Genomic DNA, 24,128 nt, shown 5'->3' with positions numbered 1-24,128 from the left:
ACTCGGGACCGCCCACGGTGCTGCGGTGCCGAGTCGCTCGACGACCTAGAGTCGGAGCTCGGAGGGGAGCCGACGCTCTCCACCCTCCGTGACCGTCTGGAAGGAGACTTGGATTGGGAACGTCTCCAACCACCGAGACCACCCAGCGCGGGTTTGCCTCGAGACGCAGGTCCCTTGTCCCTCGGCCAAGGGGGGGACGGAGGCATAGGCATGGCCATAAGGGCCCGTGCCGCGGTAAATGCCTCCGGCGTCGACGGCCCTTGCGGGTGCACTCCCCCACCCCCAGGAGTCGGGGGAGGCAACCCGCGCGGAGACCCCGGTGCCGGAGTAACCTCTACGGCCCGTGACTGGGGCGTCTCCGTGCTCCCGCCGCCCTGCGAGGGCCGGGGGGAGATCTCCGGTGCGGCCGAGGGCCGTGCCGACTTCTTGGGACCCTTGGAGGCCTTCTGCGGTGCCGAAAGCGGTGCCGGTGGGGGGGGGCGCTCCGCACCGACGACACACTCAGTGCCGACGGAGACCGGGACGGTTCAGAGGCTGGACGGAGCGCCGACTCCATAAGTATTGCCTTTAGCCTCGCGTCCCTCTCCTTTTGGGTGCGAGGCTTAAAGGACTTGCAGATTCTGCACTTGTCTCGACGGTGTTCTTCCCCAAGGCACCGGAGACAACGGTCATGCGGGTCACTGATCGGAAAGGCTTTGGTGCACAAGACACAGTTCTTAAAGCCAGTGGAGCCCGGCATGACTCCAGAAGGAGGAACCCCGTCCGGGGTTCAGACTTAACACTAACTATAAACTAACTAACTCTATAAACACTATAAACAACAACTTTGAAAAACAGTCAAACAACTAGGGAATGAGCTACTTGCACGCAGCAAGAGGCGATAGTTCCAGCAACCGTCACAGGCGGAAAGAAGGAACTGGGGACCCGCGGTGCCAGCAGTGCCCTTTATACCGCGATATGAGCGCGGCACTCCAGGGGGCGCCTGAGCTGGCCATGCGGGGCTTGCTAGGGAAAAAGTTCCGGGAATCTGTGCACGGGGCGCGCACACACCTACATTGGAATGCATATGAGCAATCACTCGAAGATAGAACAGACTCTTCATCCCACAGGATGATGAGATCCAAGACCTCAGGTCAACTGAATGCTGGAGCATGTTTGGGGCATGCAGTCGCCATGAGCAGTTCAGTTACAAAGCTCTCTTCATGCTGACCAAACAGGAAATAGGAATTCAAAATTTCCCAGGGCTTCAGGGGAGAGGCTGTTTCCTGTGCATGTGGCCGTGGTGCAGCAGAGTGCGACCGTCCAGAGCTGTCACAACAGAGCATTATGGGATACCTCCAGGAGGCCAATGACATTGATTTACATTGCTTTTTGCCTACACTGATGCTCATTTGACTCATACAATTCGACTTCAGCACTACGGAGGTGGTTTATTAAGTCAAATTTTACCACAATTTAGGTTGGTGGAACTGACATGCCAATGGAGACGCATACTTTATGTGGTCGATGGAAGCCACATTCCATTGACCTACATTGTCAGTGTAGACCAGGCCTAAATGTACTCTCTAAGAGGTGAAGAACCATCGGAGTGGCTGTATGCCACCCTATCATCTTGTATTCCCTAGTTTAAGGTTGGGGGAAAATTGTATAGTTGAAACTATTCCTTTGGATACAAATATAACCCTGTGAGATTATAGGCAGCTGAACGTAAGTTAGAAGAATGCTCAAGCAGCTCTGAATTATTCTAGGAACCACAGCAATACTGAGACAGTCCTAAAATACAGGGGCTACAGGGGTGACCCAAAGCAAACTTTTACATCCTGCACTAAATGGAGCTCCACTGGACTTGAAAAGTGGGGCCTTGTTATTGAGGTGATATATACTCACAGGAATACTCAATAAGTGCCATGGGCATGGGGGAGTTGCACTGATTAGTGGTACCATAAATTAAGCTTCCTTCTGCCAGTTCTGCTGAGATTCCTGAGTAGAAAGGAGCCTAAGCCACAATTATTTGTATTCAACTTTTAAAATAGACCAAAGCCCAAGACTGTTTGGATTTAGGATTTTTGTTCAGGTCAATTTCTGATTCCAGGTTGCAATTAAAGATCCCACTTTACTTCTAGCTGAAATTGCCAGTTGATTCAAACATGTCTGTTCTGGGGTTATTTTTCTTTCCCTTGTGTTCACATGATGTTCTGTGTCACACAATCACCACTGGCTTTATTGCACCTTTGCTTATTCCTTGCATCAGAATAAATTTTGAATGTATGATATTGCTCTTATTGTTACGGTCACCAAATTAGCAACACTTTAGAGAGTACAACTGGAGATAAGAGATGAACCCTTGCATTACTCACCATCCGTGTTTTCAAACACTGTGCTGTGCTTCACAAAGGCGACATCTCCAGCTCCTTCAGCCAAACACCTAACATAAATCAGACTACATTCATACACTATTAATCATAAGTATGCAATACTACTCAGTGACTACTGTAGGCTTGTGCAGTGTGATGTACCCAAAGACCACAAGTAGGAGGATGCTGAACTATTTGCTATCAATATGTTGTGTGTAAGGATCAAGGCAGAGGCTAATGGCTAGTAGTTGCTGACAATGTGTTTGGTGCTATACAAGACACAAATATCAAGTGATTTCCTGTCTTGAAAAGTTTACAGTCTCAGACAGACACAAGATACATTGGAAGACCTAGAATGAGGAGTCATTGTTTAAAATAAAATGATACACATTTTTAAATGTATGACATCTGTGGAAGCCTGGCCCATGGAGTTTGAGAGGGTTGACCACACACAGGGAACAGAATAAGGCATGCATACAGGAGTGGGAGAAGCAGAATAAAGAAGTACTGAGGACTGGCGTTGGCAAAGTGGAGCGGGAGGGGAGCATAGTAAGAGATAAGAGAACTAATTGCACTTGAAATGGGAAGATTCAGGTTTACTAAATAGTTGGCTAAGCCTAATGTTCAGTTGTGAAAACTGTCAGAGCTCATCAGCTCTTGCTAAGATGCTATCAAATCCAAGCATGTTATGCACTTCTGAATCTGTGCTGGAGTGAATATCAAGATTTGTTTTCCCAGTGGGTGAATATTGCTGAAGACAAAGGCAACATCAATGGGATGTCCATGAACAAAACAAGTAACAAGATATAAAGTTTTTATCAAAGAATAGATGTGCTGTTTGGCCTTAGTATCTAGAACTTAATTTTGAAAAAAATTCTAATATTGAATTCAAAATGATAAGATTACCTCCAATTATAAATTCAGACTATGGATTTGGCTACAATTAGTTTTATGTTCTAACAGATTTTCTGTTGGCATTAGTCACTGGCTCTCTGGAATTCTGCTGAAAGTCAATTGGGGCTCAGATACCTTGGCACTAGGCACAGCGTAGAGAAACAGACATTAAAAATTAAACACTAAGACTTTACCTGAAAGCCCCGCTGTAGTCATAATATTGCTCTTTTGAGTTTCTTTCACATTTGTCCTGCCCAGATGCATCCCCTTTACAGAGCTGACAGAGGGATTCTGGGTAATTTACATTATTGGCTCCAGGAACACAGCTTGCATTGAAATATTCACTAACAGCTATAAGTAAAATTGAGGTATGAATATTTTAGCAACTAAAACCAAAAGGAAAAATGACACAAACACATTTTAACAACCCCTAATTATACAGCTCTAAAGTGCTAATAGCTTTTTTTTGCTTTTAAAAAATAGTTTATAAATAAATACACTGGGCTGAATTCTCTTCCGAGTTGCTTCAGATCAATTCTCACTTAGAATGAGTAACAAAACAATGGGAAAAAATCAGCTAGAACCCAAGGTTCTTGTCCCCGTGAGTGCTTCTTCTATCCAGGGTGCCCATATTCATGCCAGTGGCAGGGGCAGTGGCTCTCTGAAAAGCAGCTTACACCCCAGCAATGGCTTACCTTTTGGAACATCGCAGCCCATCACTGACATGCGGCCACTATCAATGAGGTAGCCAACAGGAACATTCCAGCCAACTGTTCTGTTGATGCCTGTGTGGCATGACTTTACACCCTTCAGACTGTTGATGCTAATGAAGACATTTTTTCTGACAACAGCCACTGCATAGTATGAAGTGCCAATTTCTGCACAAGAACAAACAGGGATATAAATGTAACTAATCTAGAAGCAGTATTATGATAAGAGACATTGCCACAACACCTTTTCATAGTCTTTCATGTCCATATTCAAAGAGCACAAAGCTCACATCCCTGGTACAATGCCACTGACCTCAGTAATAAATTTGGCCTGTTGTTTCTTCATTGTGTAAATGTTTTTGTAAATAAAGCCATATTTAGCTGATATAATTAGACTTTAAAAGAAATGCCCCATAATTAACTTCTAATGCAATATTTATTTTATAGCAGCAGGGCCCATTAACACCAATAGTATGAAGGGGAAGACTATATGTTCACCAGTTTACAGTTAGATGTGCTTCGCAAATTCATAAAGTTTAATGCCACACGGGACCATTAGATCCTCTAATTTTATGTGTATCACAGGCCATTAAATTTCACCCAGTTTTACTTATATTGAGCCCAACAACTTGTATTTGACTAAAGATAACTTGCATTTGACTGAGGCATACCTTCCAGAAAGGCATCCAGCCTTGATCTGAAGATACCACAATATGGAGAATCCACCACTTTATTTTGTTGGTTGGTTACTCACCCTCACTAATAAAACTTTGTGTCTAATTTCTAATTTGAAATTTGCCTGCTTGTGAAACTTCTGAGTGCTAACTGCACAAGTGATATTAACTTCCTCGCTAAAGACTTCAAGATGTCACCTATGGCTTCTCTAGACCAAGAGTTTTCTTCACATTTCTCTCTCACCACCCACCTGCACTAGTAATCCCACCAGTGGTATTGATGGTAACAGTGGTAGTGTAGACCAACTTACTGCCATTTAACCAATGTCATTAAAGAACTGCTTTTAGCTGGGTAAGAGGAAATGGAGGTTAAAATGCTGGTGGATGACCTACACTAGTGCGCCTATCACATTATCACTTGGATGGCTGCATCTGTGGAGATGAGACAATTGAAGGAAAATGCTAATGTAGCCAAAGCCTGTGTCTGAGTTCCCTCAGTGAAACAGGGACAAAAGGCCAGATTTTACAATTCTTATGTATCTTAGTCCTGCTGAAGGCAAAGAATATGAGCCAGCTTCCACTGAAATCAATAGCAAACCATATTTTAACTTAAGTGGGAGCAGTATTAGGCCTAGTGAGACCATTCACATAACATAAAGCATTATGGGCCCAAGCATTATTTCATTAACATATATTAACTTATTCGTTCATTTTTGTATAGTACTTGGAATATAGAAAGCACTAACGGCTAAGTATAATTCATATAACGAATCATGTTGTGGGGATGGGGAGCCAAACATAGAAGAGACCAGACTTGAGGAAAGATACATTTTTAATGACAATATCTAGGTCCCTGGGAGTAGTGGAGCATGAAGGGGGCAAATACATTAACCAATTTTAAAACTAGAAGGGACCTTTGTGATCATCTCGTAAGACCTCCTGCATAATAGAGGCCATAATTCCTGCTTCAAATCCAATACCTGTTGTTGAACTACAGCATATCTTTTAGAAAAGCATCCAATCTTGATTTTAAAATTGCAAATAATGAACAAGCCAACACAACCTTTACTAAATTGTTCAGAAGCGTAATTGCCCTCCCTGTTAAAAATTTGCATCTTATTTCTTGTCTGAATTTGTCTAGGTTCAATTTCTAGCCATTGGAACTTGTTAAACCGTTTTCTACTAGAATACATTTCTGTTTGCATGTTGGTACTTGTAGACTGATCAACTCACCTCTCAACTTTCTCTTTGATAAACTAAATAGATTAAGCTCCTTGAGTCTCTCACTATAAGGTATGTTCCAATCTAGTAATCATTCTCATGACTCTTCTCTGAATCCCTCCAATTTTTCAATATCCTTTTTGAAGTGTTTACACCAGACCTAGAGACAGTATTTTAGTAGTGGGGCACCAGTGCCAAATAGAGGGGTAATATAACTTACCTATTCCTACTCACTATTCACATAGCCCTTTTGGGCCCAGCATCGAACTGGGAGTTCATATTCAGCTCATTATTCACTGTGAGCCCCAAGACTTTTTCAGCGTCACTGCTTGCCAGGATGAGCAAGTGTTTGTTTCTTTTTCAGCTTCTCATAGTTTCATAGTGTTTGTAGCCAGAAGGGACCATTAGATCATCTATTCTGATCTCATGTGTATCAAAGGCCATATTTTTTCAACCAGCTATTCATATATTAAGCCCAGAGACGTTAGCTAGACTAAAGCTTTTAAATCCTCAGAAGACTAAACTGCATGCCACAGGGATGAAATGGGACAGACCAAAGTGTCATAAATGCCGAAGGCCCCTGCAATGGCAGGAAGTTGATTAGGTGAGATATACCCAAATGATTGGAGGTGGTAGATGTGGTATAGGTTGACTTTAGTAAAAACAACTTGAGTTCTGTAGCACTTTAAAGACTAACAATTTTAATTTCAGTAGGCACAAGCTTTCGTGAGCCTCAGCTCACTTCCTCAGATGCAGTTGGTAGAAGTTGTTTTTGCTGTATACAGACTAACACGGCTACCCCTCTGGAATTCTTGACTTTAGTAAGACTTTTAATACTGTCCCACATGACCTTCTCTTAAACAAACTAGGGAAATACAACTTAGATGGAGCTACTATTCCTTTCTGACTTCAGACTGAGGTAATGGGTTGTTTTAGAAAAAATACAGTTTCTGTTTTGATGAAAGGACAAGGTTTCCTTTCCCTTATATGTTTTCACATTGTGACCTTCCTTTATTATCATTATTTACATTGCTGCAGCACCCAAAATATTCTTGGCACTGCATAAACACATAGGAAGACACAGCCCTCCCCCTAGAGATTACACAGTAAACATTATTAATTTTTTGGTATATGTATACCTTGATCGTATACTTCTCCAACCACAGGTTTCAGACTATGTTCCTTTCCAGCTTGATAAATGGTGCCACCATCCAATGTCACTGCATCTGCCAAATTGTTCTGTGCAAAAACAGTCAGAATTTATATTTCATCACAGTTATTAACATCTCTTTACCAGCTGAGGGCAGAGCCATCATAATTTCAATAAATCCCTTAAGCACATAGATTTTAGTCTCTAGCTGCCAGGGTTTGTGCTTGTAGTATTCTCATGTAGTCTTCTATGGTGGTCAGATTATTAATGAACAGACAGAGAACATATGTCACCAAAACTCTGTATAGTCAGATTTGGGGCATTAATTTAAAAATAGTTGTTGCTGCTGCTGAATAGCACGGGACTGTGGTGACCCCAGTGGTTTGTGCACACCAAAGTTCTCTCTTCATTTTTCAGAAAGCATTTTGCCTGTCTACCTCCCACACCCTAAGTTTCTGAGAGTGAGTTTGAGGCCCCACCATTTTTGGTCAATTGGGCCCACTTTTAGCTTGTTATTCATTGCTAGGTAATCCGCTTAAACCTGGAGGGTAGAGCTAAAGATAAGGGACCATAGTTTTAAGTTTGTAAGCTGAGGCACTTTGGTGCTTCAAAAATACTGATACCAAAGCCGAGTATGCTTGTTTTAAAAAAATGTATTCTGGTATAAAATGTAAAAAAAAAAAAAAAAAAAGTCATCAGAAACATGGGTATAGTTCTTGGTGTGGATGTCTTTTTTCCACCAGTAACTTTGTATCTGACTGAGTTCATAATGAAACTTGGAACAAGTGCCACTCATATTCACTTCAACCCAAGCAACAGCTCTGAATGTGTCTGCCAAACACTGTGTATCATACTGAACATTGTTCCATTAGACAGTTTGTTCCTCATAAACAACACATTTTACTTAGCATAGCAGTACTCTTGAACAAACATTTTGGAGTTTGACTAATGAAATGAAAAACTAGGACACTGCACTGCCCCAAAGAAGATCCTGGGCCATTAGGACTTCATATGACAAAGTGGAACTGCCCAGAAACCTTCCCCCACATTCCCCTCGCCCTCCGCCCCCGCCGTAACCCCCCAGAACATATGCTCCCTTTAGGTGGGAAGGTTTTCTTCCATGGGTTTGGCACTAAGCACCAAAGGATAGATTAACCTGTGCACATCAAGGAAATTATGATAGCAATTTCAACTAAGAATATAAAATTCTCTGTCTGCTAACAGTTACAGGATCCCTGTCCCTAGTGATTAGTTAGGCTATTTTATATCTCAGGCAAGTTAGGCCATAAGTACTATAGGCATTAACCTAAGATGAAGTAAAAGAGGGGAACAGGAAGTAGCAGGAGCAAGAGGCTCTGTTATGGCAGATTGTGTTTGGCCTGACACTAGAGCAAAAGGACTTTAAATTCTATCAGTGCCTACGTGCAGTTTTTTCAAGAGCCCAGATTTCTGGAGCCGAACCCACAACTTGCACTTGTTGATACAGTTTTATTCACTCTACAGTTAAGCCAGTTTCAGCAGAGATGTTATGTGTATGCTGTATCCCCAGGAAGCTCATCCCAGGATATTTTTATTTGCTGTTTTCTGAAACATTTTATGAGCCCTAATTTCTAGGCTGACCCAGATTACATCCACATTAGGCATTACTGCAACCAGCATTTATTATGTATTGTGGGAGGCATCTAGGAAAAACACCCATGGAAGTATTTCACATGAGTTTTGATAAAGTATTGCCTTGCTAATAGATTTAACTGGTTTCAGAGAGACCCTGTTCTCTCTCTGTCCCATTGTGTTCATAAAGTTCCCATCACAGTATCTAACTGCCCACGCTCAATGGTGATTCTGTGTTAGTTAAATATTGTTAGTTAAATCCAGAAACAAAGGATCAAATGCTTTTAAAGAGATATTGATGGAAATCATGTTGTACTTTACCCATAGCATGAAATATGTTGGTGGAAGTCCAGGTCATGTGACACTATAAAACAGCAGACCTCTCGAGCTCGAGCCCAGCCCTTACCCACAACACTAGCCCTCCCCATCCCTCCTCAGAGAGCAGAGTTCAATATATCTGCAGGCTCAGCGGTCACATGCAGTCCTATATGTAGCACAGCAACGAAAAACTGTTTAGTTGATCATTAGCACAGAAAAAAAATAGTCTCAAAGACAGAGTTGTACCTGAGGCATAATTTTTAAGTTTCCTTGTATCAAAAAGATATCTTTGTATCAGCTCTCTGCAGGATTCTGAGTTGCTCCAGGAAGCTGCCATGGACAGAGGGAAGGGTAGGGGGAGGGCACCTTCTCCCCCTAGCTGTTCTGCATGGGTTTAGATGTGCTCTGAGCATGTATACCAAACTGTGAATCCTACCAGGATTTAGGTATGAATTAGGTGCTAAACTGCCTGACAGTGCAGGACTTAGAGATTTAGGTACCTAGCTACTTTACTCACCTACAGGGCCTGCAGGAGAATGGTACTTGAGGGGAGCCAGCCTGGGGGGGCCGAGTGTCCTAATTGTAGAGCGGGACAAACTCAACAGTAGCTCAAACAGGAGCTGAGAACAGAGCCTAGAAAGCAGGCTGAAGAAAAGCCCATGAAATGTGGAAGAACCTTTTTGTTTGTTGGGACTTTTTGTGACATTTTTAGTTGGTTTTGTTGGCCAGTGCTGGAGGGCCAAGCCACATCTACAACACTAGCCCATGCATGTGGAGTTTATTAAGGAGTCTTGAGAAACTAAGGCACAGTGCTGCAGAGCCATCCCTGGCCCCGAGGGGGTGCTTGGGAAGTGGCTGACCCTGTCACATGGCAGTTAGGTGCCTAAATCCCCCTGGTGAATCCCACTCTAAGATCGTTGAGCTTAATTTTTAGCAAATTTCAGATCTCAGTGTATGAACCTAGGGGTAGACTGTTTCCTAAATCTCTTCTCTATAGGATAAAATCATTTCTCCACAGTGTCCCAGCTCTGCCATTACTCTGGTAATTTATTGCTGTTCTAGATAAATAAAAATGAGGGACCTGCTCAGGAATTTAAATTTGACTGATTTTGGAGGGGCATGTTCTGTGCCTCCAGGCCAAGGAGCTCTGTGACCCCACTGCAGCCCTGAAGCCAGAGGAGCTCTGTGACCCTGCTGATTATTGGGGGGAGAGAGGGGCAATGCCCCTGCTTGTCCCCCCTTGTGCACGCCTCTGGTGGAAATAAAGAATGCTATGAAGAGGTAACTATTTCTGCATAGTAGGCTCATGCTTTTTTGTAGCCGTTGTGTTGGAAGTGCAAAGTAATCACTGGACCAGTGTGGTTTGTGATTATCCAGCTGTAATAAAAACCTCTTTGAAATTCCATGACAAAATCTTTTACCTGGGTGTGTGCTGATCAGGATCTTCTTGGGTTATTACATTCAGCACACAAGTTAGATCTTGCATTCTTTTCCCCTTTCACCACAAAAGCAGCTGCATTTTATTGCTGGGTAAAGTGTTTTTTATTATATAAGACCAAATTCCAAGGTTCTTGTTCCAATATCACTCAGCCCCAGGAATTTGAATGTAACTTAAGTAAAATTTGATTAGGCTTCAGGTTAGCTCAGTATTAATATTTTGCATTTATTTATCAGCTTGCATCTGAGGATATCAAAATATTTTATAAACATTTATTAATTAAGCCTCACTATGAGGTAAGGAAGTATAATTATCCCTCTTCTGCAGCTGGGACAAAGAAATGACCTGCTCCCTCCCAAGGTCACACAATAATGCATGTGAATAAAGTATTATCTCTGCTTCACTGATGCTGAGCAAAGTGAGCAAGCCCTTTGGACTAAACTCCATTTATTGCTGCCTATAAAGCTTTTTGGTGTTTGTGCATGTACATGCACTGTAGATCATTAATGAACACGTAGCTCTTCTCTAGCACTCTTGTTCCAAGTGAAGGAAGGCACTCCACTCCACGTCATTTCTCTGTCTGGTAACTTCTGAACATAACAGCTTATAAATTCCAAAACTGGGAATGTTCTAGGCATCAATAAGCAGAAGTCTAATGATTTTTCTTGAAAACCGGAAGCCAGACAGACAGACAGAGACAAGCTCAGCTCCCTGCATAGTAGCAGCACCTGCTCCCTGCTCTTCACTCAGGATTTTACATGGCATCCTAGACACTTCCACCATGCGCAGGAAGGACTCAGGCCAGACCTATGGAGGGATATACTTCATTGCTTATGTAGGCTGAGCTTTGATCTCTGCTTCATCTTTACATACACACACCCTCCAGGTTTCTGATTCCCCACTCCACACACTCAGACCTTCCCAGCCCTCTGGGTCCCTTCTTTCTTTCCACCTCCATTCCACCACTTTCCGGATCCCTGCTTCCCACCATTATTCCCCCCATTCTGCTGCTTCCCTCCTATCCTCAACTCTTCCCCTCTTGCCTTCCGGGTCTCTGCTTTCTCCTGCCTACTCTGTTCTCCCTATCCCACTTTCCTCCCTAAATCCTCCCTCTAATGTTTTCATTTGGGGAGGAACCAGGAATCCAAACAGGAGTGGGGGCACAGTATGGAGAGGAAAGCAGAGGCCCAAAGGAAAGGGAAGCAGATGACCTCCTGAGGTCCCTTCTAACCCTAATCCTCCATGATTCTATGACTCAGAGGGATGTGTGGGTGGGTGGGAAGCAGGGACCTGGAACAGGGGGAATTCAGCTTAGCCTATAAAAGCAATAAAGTGTGTCACCCTCTAGAAAAAGGACAAACACAGAACCTGTGGCATGGAGGGAAAATGGGGGGCACACAGAGCCCCTGGCATGGGGGGATGTAGGAATGAGATGGGGGTGGTTGCAGGGAGTCCCTGAAATGCAAGGGGGGGTAAGAAAGTGGCACACCCAGAATTTGAGGGGAAAATGGAGGGATGCAAGGAGTCCCTGGTGTGGTCAGTGAGCTTTGCTGACAGAAGCACTAAGATTACAACCCTCTAGTTAAAGCCCACAACAACCCTATGTGGTAAAGTGTTAGACTTAGCCCTGTTTTACAGCTAAGGATGCTGAGGCAGAGAGGTTAAGTGACTTGTCTATGGCCACAGAGGGAGTCTGTGCCAGATCCAGGAATAAAATTAAGGATTTCCTAATTTCCAATCCTGTGGTTCTAAGCACTTGCCCATGACTGTCCACTACCCCTCCCCAACTTTAAGGCTCTTGTTCATATCCCTAGCAACTGGGTCACAAAGTATCTGGCTGAAAAGACAGGACCACCTTTTGTTTTAACACTCAAACAGCCTTATCTACTGAATGTAATCAACCAGCCACTCAAGCGAAACTCCCAGGAAGGGGAATCTTTAAAAGTATGAACACCTGTACAAGAATATTCATCTACCTGATTTTATCAGAAACTCAATGCAGAACAGTCTATTTTAGTGACTGGAACAATTATCTTCCCTCTGTTGCTTATTGTCCAGTAAAGAGAGACAAGGTGGGTGAGGCAATATCTTTTACTGGACCAACTTCTGTTGGTGAGAGAGAGAAGCTTTCAAGCTACACAGAGCTCTTCCTCAGGTCTGGGAAAGGTATTCAGAGTGTCTCAGCTAAACATATGGTCAAAGAGATAGTTTGGCATAAGAAGTTAGCACATATTCTAAGGGACCATTCAAGGTGAAGTGGCCCAATAAGGCATAGCAAGAAGCTATATTGACACTAAGAGTTAAAACTCACCTTGATCATATGGGTGCAGTTAATGGCCGAGCCGCCACTAACACACAATACATTGGGAAGGATGTTGGCATCAATGAAGGCTGCACTCATGTCATTACACTTGGACTGTTCTTGCTCAGAGATAGTGCACCACCTCACATGCTGCAGGCTCAGAGCTGAAACAAAACACCGAGGGAAGACTCCATTATCAAGCAATGCCTTTATAACTGAGCTCCCTGCATACATCATCACAGAAGGGCCAGACCACAGAAATTCAGGGCTTGTTCAAAGCTGTGGCCTTAGGGCCCACTCCTGTTTTCATTGAAATCAATGAGAGCATCTCTAATATTGTCATATGCTAATAGAGGTGCTGCATACACAACAGAGCAGATGTAAGTACTTACAAAGAATCCACAACACCTATGAGAATGACACAACTTTGTCTCCTGTGTATTTTGTTTATTCACTCTCCATAGTTCCCTTGGTTGTGTGGCAAAAATTTGACCTTTGATGTAGGTGGCACAGTCCTGCTCTGAGGAACGTCTAGGATTGTTAACCTGAACCTGTGCTGAGATATTGTAAATTATCAGCAGTAAAATTCAATCAAACCATAATGTCTTGGGTTTATGTAACTTTTTATTATCATGAAGTAAAGTAAGCACAGCACAAAAATATCCATTTAAACTACATATATAGCAAGAGCAATAATATTTAAAGTGCAGCATTTGGCCTTAGAGCTGTTGTATCCATCTGTCGGTAAAATCACTGTGAATCTGGGGCACATTCTGAAGGGTTTCTTCTCAACCTTAATAATTTATAGAAAGAAGAAGAACCTTAATCTGCAGCAGCAAAAGGCTCATTCAGAGAAGTTCCAGTTGAGCATAGCACTACATACTGACTTGGGTCAAGCTCTGTCCGTTTAGCAGTCTAAACAAACAATCCCTGATGCTCAGAGACTATGGCATAAGAAATGGAAGAGAGCTGGGAAAAAAAAGTTGCTTCCATGATACTGCGCCATAAGAGGCCCTCATCCTAGTCACTCAAATAGATATACAAATAAATAAATGGGAACAAGTCAGGCATGGTATATTTCAGTTACCAACAAAGAAATCTGATTTCCTGTAAGCAAAAGGAGGAACTCATCTGGCTATCTAAACCACACCTGCAAAGACTTCAATGCTGTTGCTTGGGTAAATAGGTATTTTCATATGCTTGTTTCTATGTACAATTAACCAATTAACATATCAGCAAATCATAGAAGCTTAGACTTGGAAGGGACCTCAGGAGGTCATCTAGTTCAACCCCCTGCTCAAAGCGGGACCAACCCTAACTAAATAATCCATCCAGGGCTTTGTCAAGCCGCAGCTTAAAAGCCTCTAAGGATGGAGATTCCACCACCTCCCTAGGTAACCCATTCCAGTGCTTCACCACCCTCCTAGTGAAAGTTTTTCCTAATATCCAACCTAGACCTTCCATACTGCAACTTGAGACCATTACACTTTGTTCTGTCATTTGCCAGTCCTGAGAACAGTCTGGCTCCATCCTCTGTGGAACCACCCCTTCTGATAGTTGAAGGCTGCTATGAAATCCCCCCACGCTTCTCTTCTGCTGACTAAATAAGCCCTCAACCTCTCCTCGTAAGTCATGTGCCTCAGCCCCCTAATCATTTTTGTTGCACTCCGCTGGACTCTCTCCAATTTGTCTACATCCTTCCTGTAGTGGGGGGCCCAAAACTGAACACAATACTTCAAATGTGGCCTCACCAGTGCCGAATAGAGTGGAATAATCACTTCCATTGATCTGCTGGCAATGCTTCTATTAATGCAGCTCAATATACCATTAGCCTTCTTGGCAATAAGGGCACAGTGTTGCCTCATATCCAGCTTCTTGTCCACTGTAACCCCCCAGGTCCTTTTCTGCAGAACTGCTGCTTAGCCAGTTGGTCCCCAGTCTGTAACAGTGATGAGATTCTTCCATCCTAAGAGCAGGATTCTGCACTTGGCCCTGTTTAACTTCATAAGATTTCTTTTGGCCCAATCCTCCAATCTGTGTAGGTCACTCTGTATCCTATCCCTGCCCTCCAGCATGTCTACCATTACCCCAGCTTCTGTAGAGTTGATAGACTGTATTAGGCTTTGCTGCCTCCTTAGGAAAGGATCTGTTGAGACTACCCCACTAGCACTCAACAGACAGGGGCTATGACAAATTTTCCAGTTTAAAACACCCTCAAACAAATCAAACAACCTCACTAATGCCATAAGTACCAGTCACTCAAACAGACAGCCTGATTTACCTACACCAGTGTAACTCAGGAATAACTCCACTCATGTCAGTAGTTTAAAACCAGGGATGACAGAGATTTTACTAAGTTATTAGAAACAAAGACCCAGAAACCTGGCATTTCTCAACCAATGTTCAGACCAATATGAATTACTGAAGGGAGAAGCAAGTTTCTCACTACACCACTGAGTTGTAGAAAGTCTGAGACCAAATGCTTAGTGGAAAACATGAGGAATCCTGTAGCAGGGCAATGTAGCTTGTGTTGGCTGATCAGTACATGGAACTTCCTTCCTTTGGAAAGCTACTAACGGACCATAATCAAAGGCTCCACTTTTTCTCTTAAATGCACAACTATTTTATTTCTAATTGTTCATCAATGCCTCAATGCTGTTCTTCAATCTCTGTGTTCCTGTGTCTGATACAAGGGTCTGTGAAGATAAGGCTGCATTGTGCAGGGCATCTGATTACTTCTTACCCACATTCATTTGTGAGATGAAAGATTAAAAGGCCCCTTTCCTAGTTCCACATTCTTCTAGCATATATGTAATGAAGTCGCATGAATCTACCTCTGTCTTCCTCACTCAGGTGGTTAACTCATGTTTTTCTCTTGCCCAACTGCAGCTTTTCTCCCAGCAGCTGGCCAGATGCCTACCTGTAACAGAGGATGCCTTTCAGTCTGCCAGCGGGAGTTAACCTATTTGGGGTGGGGCTAGGAACACAGAGATGATTTGTCAATTGAGTCCTCTGCTACAGCTGGCCAAACATTAAAACAGCAAGCTAGTCTCTGAACCCAAGTTTACTCAGTTTCCTGGTCTTCTGCAGAGGTACACTAAATATGAGATGGGGGGGGGGGCTGGTAACTTCTATTTGAAACACATTCCTAGGCCCTATGTTAGTATAGTGTCACTATCAGACAATTAACTCCTTTAACAATGAAAAAATATTAGTGTTGTACTTACAATTTACAAAAGTGTCAGGATAGTGTTTGGAGCCATTAATATTCTGTGGGGCTTTCAACAGGAGCCGTCTCAAAGAGGAATAAAAGATAATTCTACACATAAAAACAGCCTTTCTTTCTTTCTGAAGGATTTTAAAGTGCATTAGAGCTTGCACCAAAGAGAGCTTGCCAGCCAGCTGGGAGGAATAGGAACAGTCATTGCATACCTTTGGACCCCTGGACATTCCAGGGGAAACTGTTGACATTCCTCTGACTCTCTCTGCCCTGTACTCATTGACTGTTTGCTCTAACTCTACTTTTCCCTCTCCCCTACCCCTCTGTCTCGTTACAACAAATTCACTCCACACCTGCCCCATTCCCTGCCCTGTCCCCCTGCTCTTCCCCTTAGCTGATCTCCTCCAAAATAAATCCACCCATCCCCCCCACAAAAGAAAACAAAATTGTGGAACTAACATGGCATTTGCCACCATCCCATGTTCATTCTGCTTGTGTGTTCTACCCCCTTCCCACATCTGATGTCTGTCTTGTCTATGTAGACAATATTGTTTCATTGTTTCCTTGTACTCCTCCTTCTGTCTGTATTCATCTATTGTCTCTTGTCTTATACATAGATTGTAAGGTCTCTGGTACAGGGACTGTCTTTTTGTTTTGTGTTCATATAGCGCCTAGCATAACGGAGCCCTGACTAGATTCCTAGGTACTGCAAATGCAAAAATAAATTATAAAAAAAAATGCAGTCATCTCAGGGATGGGGGAAGTTAACACAAAGCATGGTGTACAACAGAGAAGATAGGAGATTTTAGGAGCCACAGAATCTATGCTATGCCCCAGCTTTTAAACCTGTCCCTTGAAGGAAAAGAGAGCTAGATCCCCAATGGGTCCCATTCCTCCTTAGGGGTAGGCCATGGAGCTGCAGCGCCTCTGAGACTGAGTTTCTGGGCACCAGCACTCCTGTTTCACACCCGGGAGCTCTGCCCAGAAAATCCAGCTTGAAAAGTCTCAGATCAGGAGTCTTTTACTCTCTTCAGGGATTGACACATCTTAGCAAGTATTGGCAGTGACACCATGCAGCCTTTTCAAAACAGAGTGGTATTTATTAGTCAACTGGAACACAGCATCAGGGAATCCTTAGATTAGCACAGAGAAATGAAGATTAAGATATAGTTTATTCTCGCTAAGCCAGTGTTCCACCCAGCCAGGCTGCCATGGAATCATTTCTGACCCTCTTTGTCAGTCCCAGGTAAGAAATGCTCTCTCTCCTCCAAAAGCCAACTCTTCCCAGCCATTGATACGTTTTGGTCCATTGTCCAACTCCTACAGATCCATGCTGAGTTTGGAGTTCACATATTCCACCTGCGAGGGAATTCTGCGGACTGGTGTTACTTGCTCAGTTCTTGGGTTTTCCATTGTTTTCGCCGTCCCTCCACAGATATAGGATTTTTCAGCGAGTCTTTTAACAACCTATTCATTCCACTCCCAGACAAGTATGTGACAACACCTCACATTTCCTGCTCTGCCTCATAAGCAGCTTTTTAACTCTTCTGCACTCACTGAGTAGCAATGTGAAGTACAGAGGGAATCCAAGGCCCATATCAGAATAATAAAATATATTACAGCAAGTTCCCACTTTGTCCCATAGAGCAAAGACCTACAAAAATATGCCATGGGCTCTCCATACAGAGCAGATGGGTCTATGGTTCCTTCTGAAACAGCCAACCAGAATAAACTGCAGAAGTAGAATCAATGTGGCCAAACTATAATATTTTATACCAATGAGAGATGGACCAAAACGATCTCTTCTTCCTAATGCAGCTGTCTGTTTTTCACCATGTCCCTCACTCCTTCAGAAATAAAGTGATTCTGAAATTATTTTATTTCCCCTTGTGCTAACACATACCACAGACTAATCAGCCCCAGAACTACCAAGTGGCAGAGTAAAATCTTCTTCTTGAGATTAGCAGGCACTTACCAGTGTGAAAGAAGCAGAGAAGATAAAACATGCCCTGGAAGTTCTTCATGATGAGGGCTGTGTATGCTCTGCTCTGTCTCCAGCCTTCAGAATTCCAATGGTCAATGCTTTTATAGTGCATGCTGGTCAGTCTGCTTCTCTCCAGACCACTCCCTACTGGAAATTGAGAACCCGGGCCATGTATGGCTGCCTAACAATTACTCTTTCTTACTCCAGCACACATCTCATTCTAAAAGAGGAGGAAAAAAGCGACATCTGTTTACACTGACTGCAGTCTAAAAGGAAATCCAAACTCCAAGTGCAAAATACATGGGACACCAGAGCAGATTATGACCATGTTGTTGCTTTAGCACCACCTGCTGGGTCAGATGGGTAATAACAACTTGATCCATGAGTGTAGAGTGAGGTTGTGAAATAAAGTATTTGTAGTAGAAAGTGAGAGCCTGAGGCCTAATGTAACGGGCCTAGATGCAAGATCTGGGCCTGAACCAAAGTCTGGCTTTAGGAAACAGGAACTGCTTTCCCACTTGAAAGTTCACTGACTGATACAGGAACTTGGGAGAAACACAGCATTGTTACAGCTTTGGCATTCCTAATGTAACCCCCTTCTATTTCTGGGTTACTTGGGAGCCGGCAACACGCACCTGTGTGCAAGGGCGCTAAGGTTGTTAACAACAAAGGAGATGCTGAGTATCCCAGCGGTGATGTAGGATAGGTGGGAATCCTCTATTCACCCCTCTGCTGCAGTCCCGTTACTTTTAAAGAAATTTAAACTTGGCGGTGCCTCCACCTGGCTGGCCCCTGCACACGCTTAATAGCGGGCCTTGGAAGCTTCCAGGACTAAACCTAGTCTGATGATGATAATAATCTGAGACAGGTCTAATTTAACAATTGCACTTATGCAAACTAAACGCCCAATATACTTAAATTAGGGATAACACAACTTTACTTAACAAATTAAAGAAATATGGCATCACAGACTGAAACTAAACGTCACTATTATGTTAAATCCACAGGGCAGCTGAATAAACCAATTAATAAAATTAGTATGAAAACAAATGAAACTTGTCTAAACTTCCATCTACACTGCCACTGGTTACCCCACCTGCAGAGTGTACACTCCCCAAGAGTTCAGAGCCCTAACCCCTTGCTTGCGTGGGCGCGCTTGACGATCTGCAGCAGACAGCACTCTGTGGGTTCGGTGTTCCAGTTCAGCTCAGTTGTCACGCTGGAGGTTTGGAGCTGGCCCAACCAAATGTCTGCAGTCCTGGCCCTGCTTGAAAGAACTCTCCCCCTGCCTCTTCTCAGGCCCAGTGAAAGTCTGTGCAGTGCCCCTTCCCTTACACGCCCTGCCCCAAACAACAGGGGAGTGGCACTCACACCACCTCCACTGCAGGCCCACTTCAGGCAGCTCCAGGCTCAGTCCCTGCCCTGACTTGGGTAATGCCACCAACCTCCGAAGCTCCCTGCTGGAGCAGGCTCCAGCAGGCTCTCAGCAGCAGCTTTGGGACCCCAGCAGCAGTCAGCAGGCAGCCAGCAGCTTCCAGCCTCGGCTGCACTCCACCCCAGCACCAAAATGGAGTCCCCCACATGCTATTCCCTGTCTCTCTGGAAGGGGAAGAGTCTCTCCCCTCTTCCCCCCCCCCCAAGGCATCATGGGAGTTGTAGTCTCCCAGGCTCTTCCCAACTGTAAACTCCCAATCAAGTTCCAAGGCCCCTGAAGTACAGGGTGCCTACACTAAGAAGCAGTAACAGAGTAACACAGTATTGTTAAGAGCAATAGTAGTCCTAACTCCCCCAATACAAGGTGAGTGCAGAAACATAAGCCCAGGAGACAGTTCAAGTACTCCCCAAACAGCAGTACAATACAGAGAGGTAGTACAAGCTCTCCCCAAGATGCAGTAGTGCATAAACATAATCATGAAGAATAGTGCAGAGACACTCCGACCTTAAGGTAAAGGACACAGGAGGATGGATGAAGATGTTATGCTTGATTTGGAGGCAGGTACAATAGTCAATATCAATGACATCAAAGAGTTATTGTGTAACCTGTTTGTGTCAGGGTATAAGACGGGGATCCCAGCAGACACATTATTGTCTGGCTGAGCGGATAATGGAACAGCCCGCCATTAACTGATCCAATCAATTGTAACAAGCAGACGTCCTGGTGTACCTGTAGCTCCTATGGGGCGCTAGCACCATGCTTTGCTTGCAATAAACCTGGCGGAGTGCCTTTACCACTTATCTGAGTCTGTGGTAATTTATGGGTCATGCATAACAATGTCTATTGAATCAGCTAGCTGCAGCAGCTGAGATGGTGTCCAGAGGGGAACTCACACCAGCACGCACGGCTTGACTGACTGACAACAGTAGTCAGGATTTTTTTTTTTGAGCAGGCACTAGTATTCCTATCAAGCCTTTTTCACATGGAGATCAGGAAGTGCACATTGATGCAGAAATGCGCCGTTATGCCCTTCACTTGATATACCAGTCGCTTGATTTATCACAGGCACAGTGGACTAGATTCATAAAAGAATTTAGGCACCTACCTGCCACTTCAGATAGCCAGATGTCTAAGTCCCAGTGTGATCCATAAACAAAAGGACGATCACCATGCCTCTGGGGTCTGATCTGGCAGTATGCTCAGTGCTTGCCTACTGGATTGGGCCCTAAGTGCAAGCTCACACAAAATAGCTGCAGGGGATGGGAAGGCAGATGAGCTCCCTCATAAGTTTTAGCCCAGTGGTTAGGATACTTACCTGTAAGACCCCAACTTCAAGTCCCCCCACTTGCTGAAAGGGAGCAAGTGTTTGAACAGGGACCGGCTACCTCTCAGGAGGCTGCTCTAACCACTGGACTATGGGATATTCTGATCTGGTACTTCCTCAGTGTCTCCTGTTGAATCTGTTCACTGTGCATTAAATAATTAGAGAGACACTGGGCCAAAGACAGAGAAAAAGCAAACATGAGAATGAGGTGTGGTTAGAGCACGTCGCTAAGTGGTGGGACGGAGACCAAGGATCCAGCCCTCCCTTCCCCCCAATGGCTCTTTAAATTATTTATCAGCAATGGAACAGCTTCAAAAGGAGAGATTGAGGGAGCCGCCACCTGAGAATATCCCATAGCTCAGTGGTTAAGTGCACAGTCCTGAGATGTGGCAACTCCTTGTTCAACTAGTTTCAGGTGGAAAGGGACTTGAACTGGAGGTCTCCCACATCCAAGTGAGTACCCTAACCACTGGGCTAAAACTTCCTCCCCCCAGGTGCCTTGCAAAACCAGCAGAGGTGCCTAACTCTAAGCGATGGGTTAACAGCTGGGAATCCCAAGCAAATGGAGGCACATCCCCAGCCTAAGGTGCCAAACTGCCCAAGAGGGGCAGGGCTTAGGATACAACTCTCTCCTTGGCATATCCCATTGGCTGGGTTAGGCAGGGAGCCACTGTGCATACAAGATTTTGTCAATCCCACTCTTAGGCACTTCCTCTCCCCCTTCATTGTAGCAAGCACCCAGGCACCTAACTCAGGCTTCTAGATGCCTAACTCCCTTTGTGAATCTAGCTCCCTGTCATGTCATACAATCCTATTAAGAAACAATACAACTAAAACACAAAATTTACCATAATGATAACTGATGGGTCTTCAAGCACTCTACAGGTGACATATGGCGTGCTGAGGAAACGTAATAGCAAATTATAACATTTAAAAAGCAATAGAGAATTATAGCCCTTGCAGGATGAGCAAAGAAAGGATCTCATGCCTTATGAAATTCTAGGGGCTATTAAAAAAGACAAAAATAATGTGCCAATGAGTTGAAGAAGCACCCTCCATCAGTACTTATGAACTTGAAGTGGTGAACGCATTCACATACCTGGGTCCACTATTGCAGACAATCTTCATGTGTTGCGTCGTCAAATTTTTGGAGGAACAGTCTCACCAACACTGAGATCATCAAGCGGGTTGGCATGCCAGCATGCAAACTCCTTAAATAGCAACGCCTGTGCTGGCTTGGACCTGTGTGCCGAATGAATGATGGATGCATCCCAAAGCACATCCTCTACAGCAAATTGGAATCTGGAAAAAGACCTAACGGATGCCCAAAATTGTGTTTCAAGGATGTGTGCAAGTGACACCACAAAGAAATGGATGGGACATGGATAACTAGAAAGATCAGACTCAGGACCACAGCCTTTGGAAACAAGAGCTCAATAAAGGGCTCAACAGCTATGAGAGGAAGCAGTCCAGCTTAGCAGGGAGAAAAGAGCTCGCAGAAAGCGGAGCCCAAAGGGTCAAAATACCACCTTTAAATGTGACAGACACTCTCTCTCTCGACTGGGTCTCTTCAGCCACAGCCACGGCTGCTGTAAAACCAACTGAGCAAATGTTTTACCTCTCAGGGTAATTTCTATAGAACTCTATTGATTTAATCCATATTAATGTAACCCTTCTGAGAAGTGTTGTCAGCAAGAAGGGCCAGGTTAAGCGGATTTTTTTGGGTTCCTTCTAAAAGCTTAAACACCACCAGCTCAAGCTCCTACCCAGAAACCTGGGAAACTAGATAGATCATCTTTTGCCCCTTGATAGTAATACTTCCCCAAGTGCAGGCACTGATTCCAGGGGGTTTAAAACAAGTAGCACTTTATTAAAGGGGTGAAAGGTGGACAACAGAGTGAACTTGGGAAAGGCAGCAATGATTACATTAACAATATCAAATAAGACTCTCACTCCCCGCCACACTCAGGCCAGGGTCTGTTGTGTCTTAACAACAGTTCCAACCTCCATCCTCTTCTTGAAATTGTGAGCAGGTGATGCATTGTATCCACTTCTCTCTTTCTCCCCACACAATTTGTTGTCCTGGGTTGGTGGATTCTAGCAGGTCTGGTGCTTTAACTGCCTGAGGTGATTCCAGCTTTGATTATTGTGTAGGGAGGTACCTTAGAAAGGCTGCTGCTCGCTGTGGCTTCGGCCCAAAGTACATCAATGCCACCTGCATCAGTGTTACCTCTGCACCACCCATCACTTCAAAGCTACCTCAGCTCTGCACCATCCATTGGTTTGTAAGTGCTGCAGCTCACTTCTTCAGAGAGGAATCAGTGGCACACATGACCCTTAACAGAGTTTTTAATCAGCACAGACGCCCTGTTGTATTAATTTAGATGGAATAAATGAGCCAAAGGTATTAACATAACCCAGTCAAGCTCAGGGTTTGGTATAAAAAGACCACAGCCTGCTAAGCAGCATGGCAAATACACCGTTAAACCCCCTTGTTTGCCAGTCTCTTAGATGGTATCAAACATGGTAATAAGTATCTTTTGGGGAAAAGACAAGACGTTAGTTGGAGATGGGCTGGAGATGTTGTTGCTGTTGTTGTTAAAGTGTGATCCCATTTCATCTTAGGTGGTGTTTAGGATTCAGCTGGAGCCAGTAGAGGTGGTGAAGTCTCAGTCCCTTTCTCTGGCGTGGTCTGATCAGGACAGCTCTCAGGATCAGGATGATGAAGGCCAAGGGTCCCAGGAAATGGTGGTGGAAGAAGCCATGACGGTGACGCTCACCCCAGTAGCCAATTTTTTCCCCAAGTGCTCTGTAAGTACCCACAAAGGGAGTGGTGAATGGAATAGACCATCCCCCCATTATTTTGTCCACCAATTAGCCCTAGTTGCCAACACACCAATTTTGGTTCACTGATTTCTGATTCAACACTTTTCTTGTTTACCAGGCATGATCTTAACACAGACCTTGAGTTATATCAGTAGGACTTTTAGTGTGGATTAATTCAGTCTGTCGCCCTTCATACCTTTTCCCATCAACATTTATCATCACAGATTATTATGACATCTTGTGAACTTTCACTTTTTTTTTTTTTTTTTTTATTTAAACTGTTGAAATCACAACTAGAATAAATTTCTAGGCCCAATTATCACATCAGCTCTCCTACCCCAAGTGATCTGTAGGTGGCAGATCAGAGATAGTGTTGGCACCACCCTCATCAATCCTGTCCAGGCTCCCTTACCCGGCTGTGGACTTTAGCCAGGGTGACCCCCTCACCACAGGCACATTTGTTGTAGCTCTCTTGTCCCTGCATTTCCCAATAGGAACAACAGTATTTTATTGTCCCCCTCCCCCTCCCAGCTGAAAAATTAATTATTGTAACCAAAAGGCCCCAAACTTTTGCAATGCAAAAGGCCTCATTCAGTCATACTCTTGCTCACCAATAGATGCTGGCAGCGAGTTCACTCCCATATGGAGTTCTCAGTCAGTGCTTGGC

The 24,128-nt window shown here is 44.1% G+C and overlaps 1 protein-coding gene across 2 annotated transcripts in view; it reads right to left on the bottom strand.

Annotated features, from left to right (window-relative positions):
- Window positions 1-18,122, bottom strand: part of MELTF (melanotransferrin) — a 61,528-nt gene extending 43,406 nt beyond the window's left edge. The window contains exons 1-6 of one of the 2 annotated variants that reach the window (XM_067542855.1): window positions 17,868-18,122; window positions 12,682-12,836; window positions 6,993-7,092; window positions 3,944-4,126; window positions 3,443-3,599; window positions 2,358-2,425 (exon numbers count right to left, since the gene is read on the bottom strand). In XM_067542855.1, the coding sequence (XP_067398956.1) occupies window positions 2,358-2,425; window positions 3,443-3,599; window positions 3,944-4,126; window positions 6,993-7,092; window positions 12,682-12,836; window positions 17,868-17,988 (784 nt within the window). In that variant the 5' untranslated portion in view covers window positions 17,989-18,122. Of the gene's footprint in view, window positions 1-2,357; window positions 2,426-3,442; window positions 3,600-3,943; window positions 4,127-6,992; window positions 7,093-12,681; window positions 12,837-15,899; window positions 16,176-17,867 lie in introns of those variants that run through there. The other variant, XM_067542854.1, reaches the window with a different exon arrangement.
- Between the last annotated feature and the right edge of the window lie 6,006 nt (window positions 18,123-24,128).

The sequence above is a fragment of the Emydura macquarii genome, unplaced genomic scaffold, assembly GCF_026122565.2.
Source record: "Emydura macquarii macquarii isolate MOO-44397 ecotype Brisbane River unplaced genomic scaffold, CSIRO-AGI_Emac_v2 contig_729, whole genome shotgun sequence".
NCBI lineage: Eukaryota > Metazoa > Chordata > Testudines > Chelidae > Emydura > Emydura macquarii.
This window is presented reverse-complemented; position numbering and strand designations above follow the sequence as displayed.